The sequence below is a fragment of the Oncorhynchus masou genome, chromosome 5 (genome assembly GCF_036934945.1).
Source record: "Oncorhynchus masou masou isolate Uvic2021 chromosome 5, UVic_Omas_1.1, whole genome shotgun sequence".
NCBI lineage: Eukaryota > Metazoa > Chordata > Actinopteri > Salmoniformes > Salmonidae > Oncorhynchus > Oncorhynchus masou.
This window is the reverse complement of record NC_088216.1, coordinates 64,604,822-64,621,117: the sequence shown is the minus strand read 5'-3', so window position 1 is coordinate 64,621,117 and position 16,296 is coordinate 64,604,822. Positions and strand designations below refer to the sequence as shown.

The following is a 16,296-nucleotide window of genomic DNA, read 5'->3' as shown; positions in this document are numbered from 1 at the left end:
CACACAATTTTATTTCCATCTATCATCACACAACAAAATGCTATTCCAGCTGAATCTGCTGTCTCGTTCTATTGCAGATGGAGCGCTTTTAGTTTCTCCACTTTCCCCTTCTGGTTCCTAAGAGAGTAATAGCACAAGACTTGGAAAGCAACAAACACACAAACATAACAGCATTAATACCGTGTTAAGATATTCTCAATTATACATTAATGACAACTCAAAGTTTGATAACATGACAATTCCCACTCTCCCTTAGCCTGACTATGCCTTCAGGATACTTTTCTGCTGAGTTTGACAAAAATGGAAGCGCTAAAAAGCTTCCTCATGCTTTCACCCAGTCTTCCCCATCAGACTACAGGATCCAAGAGGTGTTCCCAAGCCATGCCATTGTCACTTTGCTCCCCATCATCTACCTCCATAGCCACCCGATATATACGTGCGGTAGCCTTAATCAATTTTACCTCATGTTGAGGTAACTCAACAACGTGTATTCGTTTTAACATCAATGCCCCCCACATGATATCCCAACAATATCACCAAAGTAACCCCTGCTATTACTAACACTGCTTCTGACGCATATCTCACAATACCCCTCATTTGCGCTTTAGTCCAGTTCCATGCTGTCAATATAGCCTCATGCGCTACTACTACTGCTCCTTATGTTACTGTCCCTCAGCGACTGCTGTGAGAATAGCTATTACTCGGAATCCGTCTCCTGCTCTCCTATTATCTACATGGTTTAATGATAGGTCTAGGACTGAGCTTTTCAGATACCCCCTAGCTGTTTCCCAGTGGATCCCTTGGTCCCTAGCCACCAACATCTCCAATGACCTGTGTTCTGCTACAGTTGGTACCCGCGGATAATACATCCCTGTGCTCAAGTTAGGTACACATCTCTCATCCCAAGGCCGATCTACCCCCCACCCATTTGTAAACACCCTTGTTACAGTGTAGACTTTGGGCCTCAATGGCTGATAAGCAGCCACCTTCTGACACTCTCCGTTTACTGTGGTTCGGTCCCAATCTACTGGGAGGTATGTCAAGTGTTTACTCGCTGTCAGAAATGGGGGAGAGATCACATTGTGTTCCAAGATGGCGTAGCAGTGTTTTGCTCGTCCTCTCGTGTACTTTGTATTTTTCGTCCTTTTTTGTATATGTTTAAATTTTATTTTCAGTCTCTTTTCCATTTTAAATCAATTATACCTTCCGGTAACCTGCCTCACCCAATGTGATACGGAACTGCTATTATTTTACATTTTTAGACCTTATAGCCAGAACCACCTAGCCGTCAGAAGCTAACCAGATAATTAGCTACAAGCTATTCGGTCATTGTTAGCCACAGCTAGCGGCCTTTACCTTCTGCACAGATACTGCAACGCCGGATTCCTGCCGTAAACGCTGGACCATTACTCCTGATCTTCACAGCTAGCTAGCTGCCACCGAGTGACCCAGTACCGAAGCTATCCCTGAGCCAGGCCCACCTCCCGGCCTACTCAGTTGTTCACCCGGACTCCACCCAAACACTGCTAGAATCCACTACTCCACCCGGATCCTTGCCATAAAATCTGGACCTTGGCACCGGATCACCGCTGCTACCGAGTGGCTATAGTGGCTAATGCCCCTGCCCCGAAGCCAGCACCAGTTAACCGTGAGCCAGGCGCATCTCCCGACTAGCAAACTAAATTACTACAACTACAATACCTCTTTCACCATTTGGCTTGGATTCTTTGTTGACAAGGCGCCCCGCCGCACCACCACGACTGGTCTGCCGACGAATACTCCATCCGCTGTGCCTTTAACCGGCCTCCGTCGGACTTCGGAGCAGACGCTTCTACTAGCCCCGGGCTGCTAACTTTAAACTCTGTGTCGCCCGCGTGCTAGCGTAGTAGCGACTACTCCGCGGCTTCCCTGTTCCATCTATTGCTGTCCCCAGGACCCTATGATCACTTGGCTACATAGCTGATGCCTGCTGGACTGTCCATTAATCACGGTACTCCATTATGTTTATTTTTGTTTATCTGTCGGCCCCAGCCGCAATCTCAGGCTCTGTGTATAGTTAACCAACCCTCTCTGCCCATTCATTGTCATTTTACCTGTTGTTGTTGTTTTAGCTGATTAGCTGTTGTTGTCTTACCCTTTGTTGTCTTAGCTAGCTCTCCCAATCAACACCTGTGATTGCTTTATGCCTCGCTTTATGTCTCTCTCAAATGTCAATATGCCTTGTATACTGTTGTTTAGGTTAGTTATCATTCCTCTGCGCCGGTGCCCAGTCCAGGCACGGCGTCCAACCCAGCTCCATGGCCGGCGCTCTCCTCTGCGCCAGTGCCCAGTTCGGGTGCGGCGTCCAACCCAGCTCCATGATCGGTGCCTTCCGCTGCGCCGGTGCCCAGTCCAGGCACGGCATCCCACCCAGCTCCATGGCCGGATCCGTGGTCGGGGCAGGGGCTACGACCCGCACCGGAGCCGCCACCGCCACTAGTCACCCTCCCTACCATCCCCATTTGGTTTCAGGTTTTGCGGCCGGAGTCCGCACCTTTGGGGAGGGGTGTACTGTCACGCCCTGACCAGAGAGAGCCCTTGGATTCTCTACAGTGGTTTAGGTCAGGGTGTGACTAGGGGGGTGTTCTAGAATGTGTATTTCTATGTTGGTGGTTTTGTATGGTTCCCAATTAGAGGCAGCTGGTAATCGTTGCCTCTAATTGGGGATCATATTTAGGAAGCCCTATCTCCCACCTGCTTTGTGGGATATTGTTTGTGTTAGTGTGTTTGGGCACTACGTCTTCACGTTCTTTGTAAGTTTTGTGGTTTTGTTTCTAGTTTCACCTTGTATTAAAAAGATGTGGAACTCAATGCACTCTGCGCCTTGGTCCGCTCATTTTGAAGTTCGTGGCATTCGGGCAGGTAGCGTTCTCCAGGCAACCGCCAAACCCAGATCTGTCTGTCAGACAAAAGGTTTGGAAGGAAGTTTTGTGTCAACACAAACTCTTCTGAAAGAACTGCAGCTTTCTCAAGAGTGAGATCCTTGTGCTCATAAATGTAGGTAGCAACCATATCTTGAAGGCAATTCTTGAACTGCTCGAGAAGTACGAGTGTCTTTAAATCCTCAAGTCTTTGACCTTTTGAGAACAACCCCACCGATCAAAAGGACACTCTTGTTCACTTGTGAACTCAACATGGCTTTGTTATTCTCTACGGGCATAAACAAATATAACACAAAAACATACATTCAAATTAATCAAATTCATTCAATATATAGCCCAGCCCTAAACTCAACTACAGCATGTTGTATACTAATGTTGGAGGACTTGTGTTGTCTGTTTTAATAGCATAAAGTAACAGGGCTCATTCGCGCACAGTTTCAAGAATTTGTGAAATACCATTTTCTTTGAAGCACATAATGGTTATTTAGAGCATGTGCAACAATAATTTTGAGACCTCTTGTTATGGCTGTGAAATATCTCTGTGATTTGGCCCACAATCCCATTAAAGCGACCTTGACCACAGCACAGGGGAGCGACAGGGGTGGGAATTTTGGAGGGAGAGGTAAGGACAGGGGTGGAGGTGTAATAATAGATTAAGGCTGGCTGCTCAGGGCCCATGGGGCCGTGTTAGGACAACACTACAACAAAACCACTACTTCTGTTCACTGTGAATGTCTAAGTTGAAACGTACCTACTTTCCACATCATTTGCTGCACTTTAAATCAAACTCATCGTCAACTTTCATATACACTGATTTCTCCTTATTTTACAGACTCCCTCTAGTTTGGGACGTGGTATGTGATAACACTACAGCGATAGAGCGAAAGCATCATGAAGGTGACAATCCTGCTCATCTGCTCCTGCCTGGTCTGGGAAGGCCTGGGGAAGCCACAGTTTCCTGGTAATACACACACCTGTCAATAACTGTAATGTCTCTTAACAGCATCTAGCTGTTTGACTGAAATCCACCAGGAAGAGCTTAGAGGGGACACATACTAACACAGATCTATTTCGTTCCCTCTTCTCGCTGAAGTGTGTACTTGTTCACTCCCATTCATATATTTGAAAGGAAAGGGACCGGTTTAGGAAATGGAGTGGAAAGATCCTTTAGCACATGCTGAAACCAATCCAATGCTCCAATAGTCCTTGAGGAGGAGTGAATGAGTGCACACTTCAGGAAGAAGGGTAGAAACTAAATTGGGCTTTGATTTATTGGAGATGTGACACATGCAGAAGTCTTCAACTGCTCTTATTAAGGAAGTTGCTTATCTGTTGCTTATGGCATCCTGTTTAGAATAACACGGCGTGTTAGGGTTATAACTGTCAGTCTATTGACCCCACTGAACATAATGCAGACTGCATTTACAATACGATGGATAGTGTACCTCCATTTTCTCTGTTCTCTCTACAAAATGACCAGAATCATTTAGCTCCTGAAATATTATGTACAGATAAGGAGAAGTTCACAAAATGGATTCCAGATGTGTAATATTTCTCCCTAAACAGTTATAAGATTAGGTTCCTTCTTATCGTAACATCATTAATGTATGTGCTGGTGTATATTAGGCAACGTGATTTCAGAAATAAGAAGCTTACGTGCTGGAGATCTCCAATGTCATATGGTTGGCAGTGGCAGACCCTACAGAACATGTCATTATCAAAACAATACATGTGTATATGCTTATGGTCATCCTGTTGGTCCCTTGATATTATCGTCCATACTTGTTCATATTATGTGTCATGCTGAGACTTAAAACCAGTATAGAAATAAGTTACTCACAAAGGAACCTTGACATTGTCTGGCAGTAAAACATTAATTAGGAAGGTTATAACTAGGTTATGAAAAATTAATAAATCAGGAAGTATATTTTGGAAATAATGGACAACACATCTTTTCTGTGTTATTCAAGTTTTTGTCCATCAAAAAATGCTTCCCTGGATAAACGTCAATGTGTATTCCATTTAATTGGGTCATATTCCGTCCCACTTGTCACAATACTTTCGCAGGTGTTACAGATCAGTTCTGCTGGCCTCTTTCCCTCCTCATTTAAAACTAAAAGTCTACCTCCGTGTTGCAGACCAAGAGAAGGATCCTCTGTTCTGGAACACATGGGCTCAGCGTACTTTGAAGAATGCCCTCACACTTCAGAAGCTCAATCAAAACACTGCAAAGAACCTCATCCTCTTCCTTGGTGATGGTAAGCCATGATTACAGGGGTCTTTTTCATTGCATGAGTATGTGCCATACTGTATGATGAAGTGAAGTCTTAACTCTATGAGCTTATGTGCAGCATACAGATGTAATGGTTTTTATACATTTCCAGAATATCGTTCCTAGTGGTTGTAGAAAACGAGTATTTTGATGATAAGTATGTCCTCCTCATCAAACACAGTCGTTTCCATCCAAACATTCTGGAGGATTGATGTAATCCAGTCAGAAGTAAATAGTATGTTTCAGACTTTCTAAATGAATGTTGAATATGGGAGCCATCGAGCATTAAACAAACATGCTTACAGTGCCAATGGATAACTTTGCTTCTGCTTAATATTATGTTATGTAGTGACCTATTAAACTGTCCCCCCCAAAGGATCTTAACTGTCTATGTTTTACATGCAGCAGCATACAATGTATCTTACTCTATCATGTATGACAACCATGCTTAAAACAATCATGCTGTATAAAGTGGAAGTTCACATCAGTTCACATCCTCTACAAAAGCATCCATTTTGATACCCATATAAAACAAAGGGAAAATAGATAGTTATCTCTAAAAATACACATTTCTGGTGACTCAAGGCAGATCTCAAGTAAAAGCTCTTTTGACGGGATTCTTTACCACCAAATGTAGAGTTGTCTGTTCAGTGGATGGAGCAGCTGCTGTGAAAAGTGACCACAGAGCCATGTTCATCAGATAGAAAACCAAAAGGTGTTAATGCATGAGATGGAAAGGCTTTCTATCCCTTAAATAGAATCACACCATAACAGACCGAGCACTGCTTTGCTTTTGTTGTGTAGGAATGGGCATTCCCACAGTGACAGCAGCACGAATACTGAAGGGGCAGCTGAGCAGACAGAGTGGTGAAGAGACCCAGCTGGAGATGGACAATTTCCCCTTTGTTGCGCTTTCCAAGGTCTGACCTGGTCTATTATCATATAGAAAAGCTATAGAATAGCATGCATTATTCATCTGGAAGTAATGAATGGTTCACCAAGATCAAGACCAATATACCTGATCACATACTGTCTATGTCATACGATAATAATGTGTTATTATGTTACATACTTGGCAAGAAGCCACACATCATAGAACTGTCTTTATAGTTAAGGGAGCAGCACATTCCACACATGATTGATAATGTAGTAGTCTGTGTCAATAACTGTAAGAATGAAGAATGTAAAAGAAATGACACAATCTGAGCGTTTCAAGGTGATGCTTGGAGGTGTGGATAACACCAACATGGCATGCAGAACAATGTCTCCTACTATAATTCTATATAATTCACACGTTACTGTCCTGTCTCTGCAGACATATAACACCAATGCCCAGGTTGCAGACAGTGCGGGTACAGCCACAGCATTCCTCTGTGGGGTGAAGGCCAACGAGGGCACGGTGGGCGTGAGTGCAGCTGCCGTACGTTCTCAGTGCAACACCACACAGGGCAACGAGGTCACCTCCATCCTCAGATGGGCCAAGGAAGCCGGTACTGTCTGATTATAACTCATGTTGGGGCGGCAGGGTAGCCTAGTGGTTAGAGCGTTGGAATAGTAACCGGAAGGTTGCAAGTTCAAACCCCGAACTGACAAGGTACAAATCTGTTATTCTAACCCTGAACAGGCAGTTAACCCACTGTTCCTAGGCCGTCATTGAAAATAAGAATTTGTTCTTAACTGACTTGCCTGGTTAAATGAAGGTAAAAAATTAAAATAAATTAAAATTTCACAGTACCTTTCCACACCAGATCTATTAAGCCTCATTTGGCCAACCTGAGATAAGCAGTAGAGACACACCATGATAACATTGTAATCGTAGGCATGCATGAATTTCAATGGGGAGTTTATAGCTACAGATGTATTTTCTCAAAAGCATAGACTCCCTAGCAGGCCCCAATGACTTAGAGACATGGTCGGAATGAAAACAAGACTTCTGGAGTAGAGGTCAGGGGTCAGAGAAGATCAGGGATCCAATCCTTAGCGACCAGACCAGGTTGGCAGTGAACTTATGACCTGAGCCCTCGAAATACTGTAACACACAGAAATTGATGACTCACATCAGGAACAGGCTTTAACTCATTAGTTTCTGACCCACTCATCCTCAGTGGAAATATTTGTACAACCATAATTATCTGTCTAACATAGTCAGTACTTTAATCATGATGGGTAAACAACAAACAAAAAAGACATAAATTGTCATATTTCTCAAATGAGTGAAAATTGAATTCAAATCAAATCAAACTTTATTTGTCACACGCACCGAATACAACAAGTGTAGACCTTACTGTGAAATGCTTACTTACAAGCCCTTAACCAACATTGCAGTTAAGAAAATATTTACCAAATAAACTAAAGTAAAAAATAATAAAAAGTAACACAATAACATAACAATAACGAGGCTATATGCAGGGGGTACCGGCACCGAGTCAATGTAAGGGGGTACAGTTTAGAGGGAATTTGTACATGTAGGTAAGGGTGAAGTGACAATGCATAGATAATTAACAGCGAATAGCAGCAAAACAAATGGGGGGGGGGGTCAATGTAATAGCCTGGTGGCCATTTCATTTATTGTTCAGCAGTCTTATGGCTTGGGGGTAGAAGCTGTTAATGAGCCTTTTGGTCCTAGACTTGGTGCTCTGGTACCGTTTGCCGTGCGGTAGCAGAGGAAACAGTCTATGACTTGGGTGACTGAAGTCTCTGACAATGTTTTGGGCTTTCCTCTGACACCGCCTATTACATTGGTCCCTCCAGTGATGTACTGGGCCCTACACTCTGTAGTGCCTTACAGTCAGATGCCGAGGAGTTACCATACCAGGCTGTGATGCAACCGGTCAGGATGCTCTCGATGGTCCCCTCGGCGTCAACAGAGTTGCTCAACTAGAATTAGCAGATTCTTTGGAGCTATTGATTGTCTTCAGATCTGGCAGACTATTGCACAGAATCCAAGCAGCAGGTTCAAAAACGGTTTGTGTGTTTGTTACCCAGGCAAGTCAGTGGGAATAGTTACGACAACGCGTGTGAACCATGCCACCCCCAGTGCAGCCTATGCCCACTGTGTGGACAGGGACTGGTACTCCGATGGAGAGATGCCCGCTGAGGCAGTACAGGCGGGCTGCAAGGACATCGCCAGGCAGCTCTTTGAGAACATTCCCAACATCGATGTGAGTCACATCATATAATATAGATCCTGATGTTACAGAAAATATCCAGTAATCATGTTAAAAACAGAGCATTATTGTTCAGACAGTAATATTGACCAACTTACACCTGTAATGTAAAGGCACACAGATTATAATTAAAGGAAAATATTTAACCCTACCGGGGATGTCCATAGAGATAGGTCAAATGTTTTACCTCTGTGGTGGATGTCTAGGTGATTATGGGAGGAGGGAGGAAGTACATGTTCCCCAAAAACCAATCAGATGTGGAGTATCCTGGAGAGAAGAAACACTTCGGTACCCGCATCGATAGAAGGAACTTGGTGGAGGAGTGGAATAACAGAATGAAAAACAAGGTCAGCTGCTCTGTCTTAGTTCTTCTCTCACTCCTCTTCTACCATGTCTGCTGTTTCTTCCTTGTCCTTCTCCATCATCCACTTTTCTCAATTTTTCTTATCAAGAACATTTGAATAGCTTTAGGTTGTCACAGGGTTGGATCAATGCCATATGATGTATTGTTTTATTTTTTAAATAAACAGAACGCCAACTATGTATGGAACAAGAAGGAACTTTTATCGCTAAATCCTAATAGTGTGGATTACCTTTTGGGTGAGTTATTTTTTTTAAATTCTTGGCTCTTTATTGCTTTCATGAACTGCCTGTTTCATCTTTTCTATTCATGTTAACCACTGATCATCTTCTCTACCTGTTTCACTGTCATGTCTTGTTATGTCTGTTCCTGTCCTTTCTCTTCACTCTGTCTCTCTCTGCTGGTCTTTTTAGGTTACCTTCTCTGTCTCTCATTCTTCAGCTGTTCTACATCTCCTCTAACTAGCTTCTCTGTTCCTGCTACTTTCAGTGTCTGATTCTTGTTTGTGTTTTTTGATGCCAGAAGCAAGCTGTCGTCGCGTTTGCTTCCACCTTGTCCTATCCTGTCGGAGTCTGCCTGGCAGGTGCATCCTGCATTATACTAACGTTCTTTTGTTCCATTGACCACGTTGGAAGAGGATTTATGCCATTCCTGTTTTTTCATTAAAGAACTCTGTTTTCTGTTAAAACCGCTTTTGGGTCTTCACTCAAGTACATAACAGAAGAATCAGACCAAGAATGGACCCAGCGGCTCCGGACCCTTTTCACTCCGCCGTCGAGATCCAGGGAGCGATGCTAGGCAGACACGAGGAGGAATTGTCTGCTGCTCGACATGCCGTTGAGACCCTGGCCGTCCAAGTCTCCGACCTCAGAAGACAGGTTCACCAACTCCACCTCGATCCACCGCCCACTTCCAGGGTTTCCGAGTCTCCGGAGCCCAGGATCAACAACCCGCCGTGTTACTCTGGGGAGCCCACTGAGTGCCGCTCATTCCTCACTCAGTGTGATGTGGTGTTCTCTCTCCAGCCCAACACTTACTCCAGGAGCGCAGCCCGCATCGCCTACGTCATTTCTCTCCTTACCGGACGGGCGCGTGAGTGGGGCACGGCAGTCTGGGAGGCGAGGGCTGAGTGTATTAACCAGTATCAAGACTTTAAGGAGGAGATGATACGGGTTTTTGACCGTTCTGTTTTTGGGGAGGAGGCTTCCAGGGCCCTGTCTTCCCTATGTCAGGGGAATCGATCCATAACGGATTATTCTATTGAGTTTTGCACTCTCGCTGCCTCAAGTGACTGGAACGAGCCGGCTTTGCTCGCTCGTTTTCTGGAGGGTCTCCTCGTCGAGGTTAAGGACGAGATCCTCTCCCGGGAGGTTCCTTCCAGTCTGGACTCCTTAATAGCTCTCGCTATTCGCATAGAGCGACGGTTTGATCTTCGTCGCCGAGCTCGTGGAAAGGAGCTCGCGTTCTCCGCTGCTCCCCTCTCCACATCACTGCCACCTGCCGCATCACTGCCACCCTCCTCCGCCGGCTCGGATGCTGAGCCTATGCAGCTGGGGGTATCCGCATCTCGGCCAAGGAGAAGGAACGGAGAATCACCAATCGCCTCTGTCTCTACTGCGGCTCCGCTGGTCATTTTGTCACCTCATGTCCAGTAAAAGCCAGAGCTCATCAGTAAGAGGAGGGCTACTGGTGAGCGCAACTACTCAGGCCTCTCCTTCTGGATCACGCACTACCTTTCCGGTCCATCTCCGCTGGCCCGGTTCATCTGCTTCCTGCAGTGCCTTGATAGACTCTGGGGCGGAGGGCTGTTTTATGGACGAGACCTGGGCTCGGGAACATGACATTCCTCTCAGACAGTTAGGGAGCCCACGGCCTTGTTCGCTTTAGATGGTAGTTCTCTCCCCAAGATTCAGCGTGAGACGCTGCCTTTAACCCTCACTGTCTCTGGTAATCATAGCGAAACCATTTCTTTTTTAATTTTTCGTTCACCTTTTACACCTGTTGTTTTGGGTCATCCCTGGCTAGTGCGCCATAACCCTTCTATTAATTGGTCTAGTAATACTATCCTATCCTGGAATGTTTCTTGTCATGTGACCTGTTTAATGTCTGCTATCCCTCCTGTTTCCTCTGTCTCTTCTTCACAGGAGGAGCCTGGCGATTTGACAGGGGTGCCGGAGGAGTATCACGATCTGCGCACGGTGTTCAGTCGTTCCAAGGCCACTTCTCTCCCTCCACACCGGTCGTATGACTGTAGTATTGATCTCCTTCCGGGAACTACTCCCCGGGGTAGATTATACTCTCTGTCGGCTCCCGAACGTAAGGCTCTCGAGGATTATTTGTCGGTTTCGCTCGACGCCGGTACCATAGTCTCCTCCTCCCTCTCCCGCCGGAGCGGGGTTTTTTTTTGTTCAGAAGAAGGACGGGTCCCTGCGCCCATGCGTGGATTATCGAGGGCTGAATGACATAACAGTTAAGAATCGTTATCCGCTTCCTCTTATGTCTTCAGCCTTCGAGATCCTGCAGGGAGCCAGGTTTTTCACCAAATTGGACCTTCGTAACGCCTACCATCTCGTGCGCATCAGGGAGGGGGACGAGTGAAGACGGCGGCGTTTAACACTCCGTTAGGGCACTTTGAATACCGGGTTCTTCCTTTCGGCCTCGTTAACGCTCCAGCTGTCTTTCAGGCACTAGTTAACGACGTCCTGAGAGACATGCTGAACATTTTTGTTTTCGTTTACATGGACGATATCCTGATTTTTTCACCGTCTCTCTCGATTCATGTTCAGCACGTGCGACGCGTCCTCCAGCGCCTTTGGAGAACTGTCTTTATGTGAAGGCTGAGAAGTGCATTTTTCATGCCGCCTCTGTCCCTTTTCTCGGTTCCGTTATTTCCGCTGAGGGCATTAAGATGGATCCCGCTAAGGTCCAGGCTGTCATTGATTGGCCCGTTCCTAAGTCACGCGTCGAGCTGCAGCGCTTTCTGGGCTTCGCTAATTTCTATCGTCGTTTCATCCGTAATTTCGGTCAGGTGGCAGCTCCCCTCACAGCTCTTACTTCTGTTAAGACGTGCTTTAAGTGGTCCGTTTCCGCCCAGGGAGCTTTTGATCTTCTTAAGAATCGTTTTACATCCGCTCCTATTCTTGTTACACCTGACATCTCTAGACAGTTTGTTGTTGAGGTTGACGCGTCAGAGGTGGGCATGGGAGCCATTCTTTCTCAGCGCTCTCTCTCTGACGGCAAGGTCCATCCTTGCGCGTTTTTCTCTCATCGCTTATCGCCGTCAGAACGTAACTATGATGTTGGTAATGTCGCGAACTGCTCGCCATCCGCTTAGCCCTAGGCGAATGGCGACAGTGGTTGGAGGGGGCGACCGTTCCTTTTGTCGTTTGGACTGACCATAGGAACCTTGAGTACATCCGTTCAGCCAAACGACTTAATGCGCGTCAGGCTCGTTGGGCTCTGTTTTTCGCTCGTTTCGAGTTTGTTATTTCTTATCGTCCGGGCTCAAAAACACCAAGCCTGATGCTTTATCTCGTCTCTTCAGTTCTTCTGAGGTCTCCACCGACCCCGAGGGGATTCTCCCTGACGGGCGTGTTGTCGGGTTGACTGTCTGGGGAATTGAGAGGCAGGTAAAGCAAGCACTCGCTCACACTCCGTCGCGCGAGCTTGTCCTAGGAACCTTCTGTTCGTTCCCGTTCCTACTCGTCCGGCCGTTCTTCAGTGGGCCCACTCTGCCAAGTTAGCCGGCCACCCCGGCGTTCGGGGTACGCCGCTTCCATTCGCCAGCGTTTCTGGTGGCCCACTCGGGAACGTGACGCGTCGATTTGTCGCCGCTTGTTCGGTCTGCGCGCAGACTAAATCTGGGAACTCTCCTCCTGCCGGCCGTCTCAGACCGCTTCCCATTCCCTCTCGACCGTGGTCTCACATCGCTTTAGATTTTATCACCGGACTGCCTTCATCAGCGGGGAAGACAGTTATTCTTACGGTTGTCGATAGATTCTCTAAGGCGGCTCATTTCATTCCTCTCGATAAGCTCCCTTCTGCTAAGGAGACGGCTCAGATCATTATCGAGAATGTTTTCCGAATTCATGGCCTTCCGTCTGACGTCGTTTCCGACAGAGGCCCGCAGTTCACGTCTCAATTTTGGAGGGAGTTTTGCCGTTTGATTGGGGCTTCCGTCAGTCTCTCGTCCGGCTTTCATCCCCAGTCTAACGGTCAAGCCGAACGGGCCAATCAGACTGTTGGTCGCATTTTACGCAGTCTTTCTTTTCGTAACCCTGCGTCTTGGTCAGAACAGCTCCCTGGGCAGAGTACGCCCACAACTCGCTTCCCTCGTCTGCTACCGGTCTATCCCCTTTTCAGTGTAGCCTCGGGTACCAGCCTCCGCTGTTCTCATCTCAGCTCGCCGAGTCCTGCGTCCCCTCCGCTCAGGCTTTTGTCCAGCGTTGCGAGCGCACCTGGAAGGGGGTCAGGTCGGCACTTTGCCGTAATAGGGCGCAGACTGTGAGGGCCGCTAATAGCGTAGGACCAAGAGTCCTAGATATTGTTGCGGTCAGAGAGTATGGCTCTCCACTCAGAACCTTCCCCTTAAGACAGCTTCTCGCAAGTTGGCCCGCGGTTCATTGGTCCGTTCCGTATTTCTCAGGTCATTAATCCTGTCGCAGTGCGACTTCTTCTCCCGCGCTATCTTCGTCGCGTTCACCCGGTCTTCCATGTCTCCTGTGTTAAGCCCGTTCTTCGCGCCCCCGCTCGTCCCTCCCCCCCCCATCCTTGTCGAGGGCGCACCCATCTACAGGGTTCGTAAGATTTTGGACATGCGCCCTCGGGGCCGTGGTCATCAGTACCTAGTGGATTGGGAGGGGTACGGTCCTGAGGAGAGGAGTTGGGTTCCCTCTCGGGACGTGCTGGACCGTTCGCTGATCGATGATTTCCTCCGTTGCCGCCAGGTTTCCTCCTCGAGTGCGCCAGGAGGCGCTCGGTGAGTGGGGGGGGGGTACTGTCATGTCTTGTTATGTCTGTTCCTGTCCTTTCTCTTCACTCTGTCTCTCTCTGCTGGTCTTTTTAGGTTACCTTCTCTGTCTCTCATTCTTCAGCTGTTCTACATCTCCTCTAACTAGCTCATTCACTCTTTCACACCTGTTCTCTCTTCCCCCTCTGATTAGGTCTCTATTTCTCTCTCTGTTCCTGCTACTTTCAGTGTCTGATTCTTGTTTGTGTTTTTTGATGCCAGAAGCAAGCTGTCGTCGCGTTTGCTTCCACCTTGTCCTATCCTGTCGGAGTCTGCCTGGCAGGTGCATCCTGCATTATACTAACGTTCTTTTGTTCCATTGACCACGTTGGAAGAGGATTTATGCCATTCCTGTTTTTCATTAAAGAACTCTGTTTTCTGTTAAAACCGCTTTTGGGTCTTCACTCAAGTACATAACATTCACAATATATTAAACCCTGCTTCCTGTGTTAACACAGGTCTGTTTGAGCCTGGAGATCTTCCCTATGACCTGGAGAGAAACAATGAGACAGATCCTTCACTGACAGAGATGGTGGAGGTGGCCATTAAGATCCTGAAGAAAAACCCCAGCGGATTCTACCTGCTGGTGGAGGGTGATTGTTGTGTTACATTTACTCTGGCACCAGTAAATACTGTATCAGCTGCACAAGTTTAATAATGTATATCATGTTGAATGTGAAGCTTTACACCTTAGGCTGCTTTGCCAGTGCTGATGCTAGATATTCTCATCTGTCTGAGAGAGAGGTTAACCAAGCTGTGCGTTGGCAGGGGGGCGCATCGACCACGGACATCACGACGGTAAAGCCAAGCAGGCCCTGCATGAGGCAGTGGAGATGGACCGGGCTATTGGCCAAGCCGGCCTCCTGACCAGCATATATGACACAATGACTGTCGTCACTGCTGACCACTCTCACATGTTCAACTTTGGAGGCTACACTCCAAGGGGGAACACAATTTTGGTGAGCAGTGGATGATTTTGCAACAGTGTATTGTATATTGTATGTGGCTACACTCAGTCATCAGTCACTTGGATGTCGTGGATGTTGTGATTAATGGTTTGTGATGGAGATCGTTCATTGTTTTCTCTCTGTCTACAGGACTAAATTCCATTTTGAGTGATGTGGACCAGAAGCCCTTCACAGCCATCTTATATGGGAATGGACCAGGGTTTAAAGTAGTCAATGGTCTGAGAGAGAACATCTCCACCCTTGGCTATGGTAAATTAAATCTTATCATCAATGGAGTATTGCCTCTGTCATAGAGAACACCACTTGGTCTTTGGCATGCCAGAAAATCATCCATCTGATCTCTTTCTCCTTCCCTTTCCCCACCTCCACCCCTTCCCTTCCTTCCCTCTCTTCAGAGGAAAATAACTACAAGGCCCAGTCTGCAGTGCCGCTGAGTATGGAGACTCATGGAGGAGAGGATGTGGCTGTGTTTGCTAAGGGCCCTATGGCTCACCTGCTGCACGGTGTCCACGAGCAGAACTACATTCCCCATGTCATGGCTTATGCTGCCTGCATTGGCCAGAACAGAGACCACTGCATGTCATCCAGTGGAGCCTCTAGTCTCAGTGCTGCTCTGCCCAGCCTGACAGCTCTCCTCACACTCATCCGTCTCCTCTGCTGACCTTTCACCCCAACCCCCCTCCTGCACTACCCCAACCCTCCTCTTAGTATACATGTAATACTCCCACATATTGTTGTCCAGTTGCAATGCATATTTTCTTCTTACCATTTAAAAAATATTTTTAATTCTATAATGACCACTGCAAGGGCATTTAAAGTTAGTGTTTTGAGGGTTGGTGTTGTTCAGTCAGATGTTGTGTTTGGGAAAATAAGAGGATATCACTTTATTTCTACTGTAACATATAGGATAGGTTGTGTTATTTTACTTTGGTATTGATCACTATTCAGTTAACAACAAAACTATGTGAAGAATTCTGTCATATCAGTTGGTTTAAGAGAAGGATATATCTCTGAATTTATATCAATCATTGTATGGGGTAAATAACCTCCCGGGATTAATGACAAAGCAATGTTGCTGCCCACCTTGTTGTCTGTCAATTCCATGACTATGGATTAGTCAACTTTCAAAGAAGCCAGTTCCTTTTGAAAATTAGAAACCTAATGCAGGGGAGAGCGAGGTATGTTGTCACACTTTTCACACTCTCTAACATTTACTGGGCACAATACATCACAATCTTATAAATGTCATACCAAATGAAAGAAGGAAGTCTTGGGCACATATGTTGCATTCATTAGATCTTCATGTCTTATTTCAGTACGGAGTTGTAGACCGTTAAATAGAGAGTGTGCACATGTGACAGTTTGCAACATCAGCGGGTAAATTGTCACACTTCGTCGGGTAAGTTGTCACATTGGATAATCACAAATAAGAACACAACTAATTAATTGTGAATATTGATTTTAATTTCAAATTCAAAACCAAATTCAATTTCATTAAAGAGCTCAAAATAAAAACAATCATGCCTAGAGAATCTGGCAAATCATGACTTTCAATCAAAACAATAATACTGGCAGAGCACACAGTAATTAAGAGGCACG

The 16,296-nt window shown here is 46.3% G+C and overlaps 1 protein-coding gene across 1 annotated transcript; it reads left to right on the top strand.

The window, feature by feature from the left end:
* Positions 1–3,759: 3,759 nt before the first annotated feature.
* Positions 3,760–15,385, top strand: LOC135540087 (alkaline phosphatase-like). Its single transcript, XM_064966428.1, has 11 exons — positions 3,760–3,882; positions 5,060–5,179; positions 5,998–6,113; positions 6,509–6,683; positions 8,179–8,354; positions 8,567–8,691; positions 8,881–8,960; positions 14,188–14,322; positions 14,498–14,687; positions 14,825–14,946; positions 15,093–15,385. The coding sequence occupies exons 1-11, from the start codon at positions 3,813–3,815 to the stop codon at positions 15,356–15,358; spliced, it is 1,575 nt and encodes a 524-aa protein (XP_064822500.1). The 5' UTR covers positions 3,760–3,812; the 3' UTR covers positions 15,359–15,385.
* The last annotated feature ends 911 nt before the right edge of the window (positions 15,386–16,296 follow it).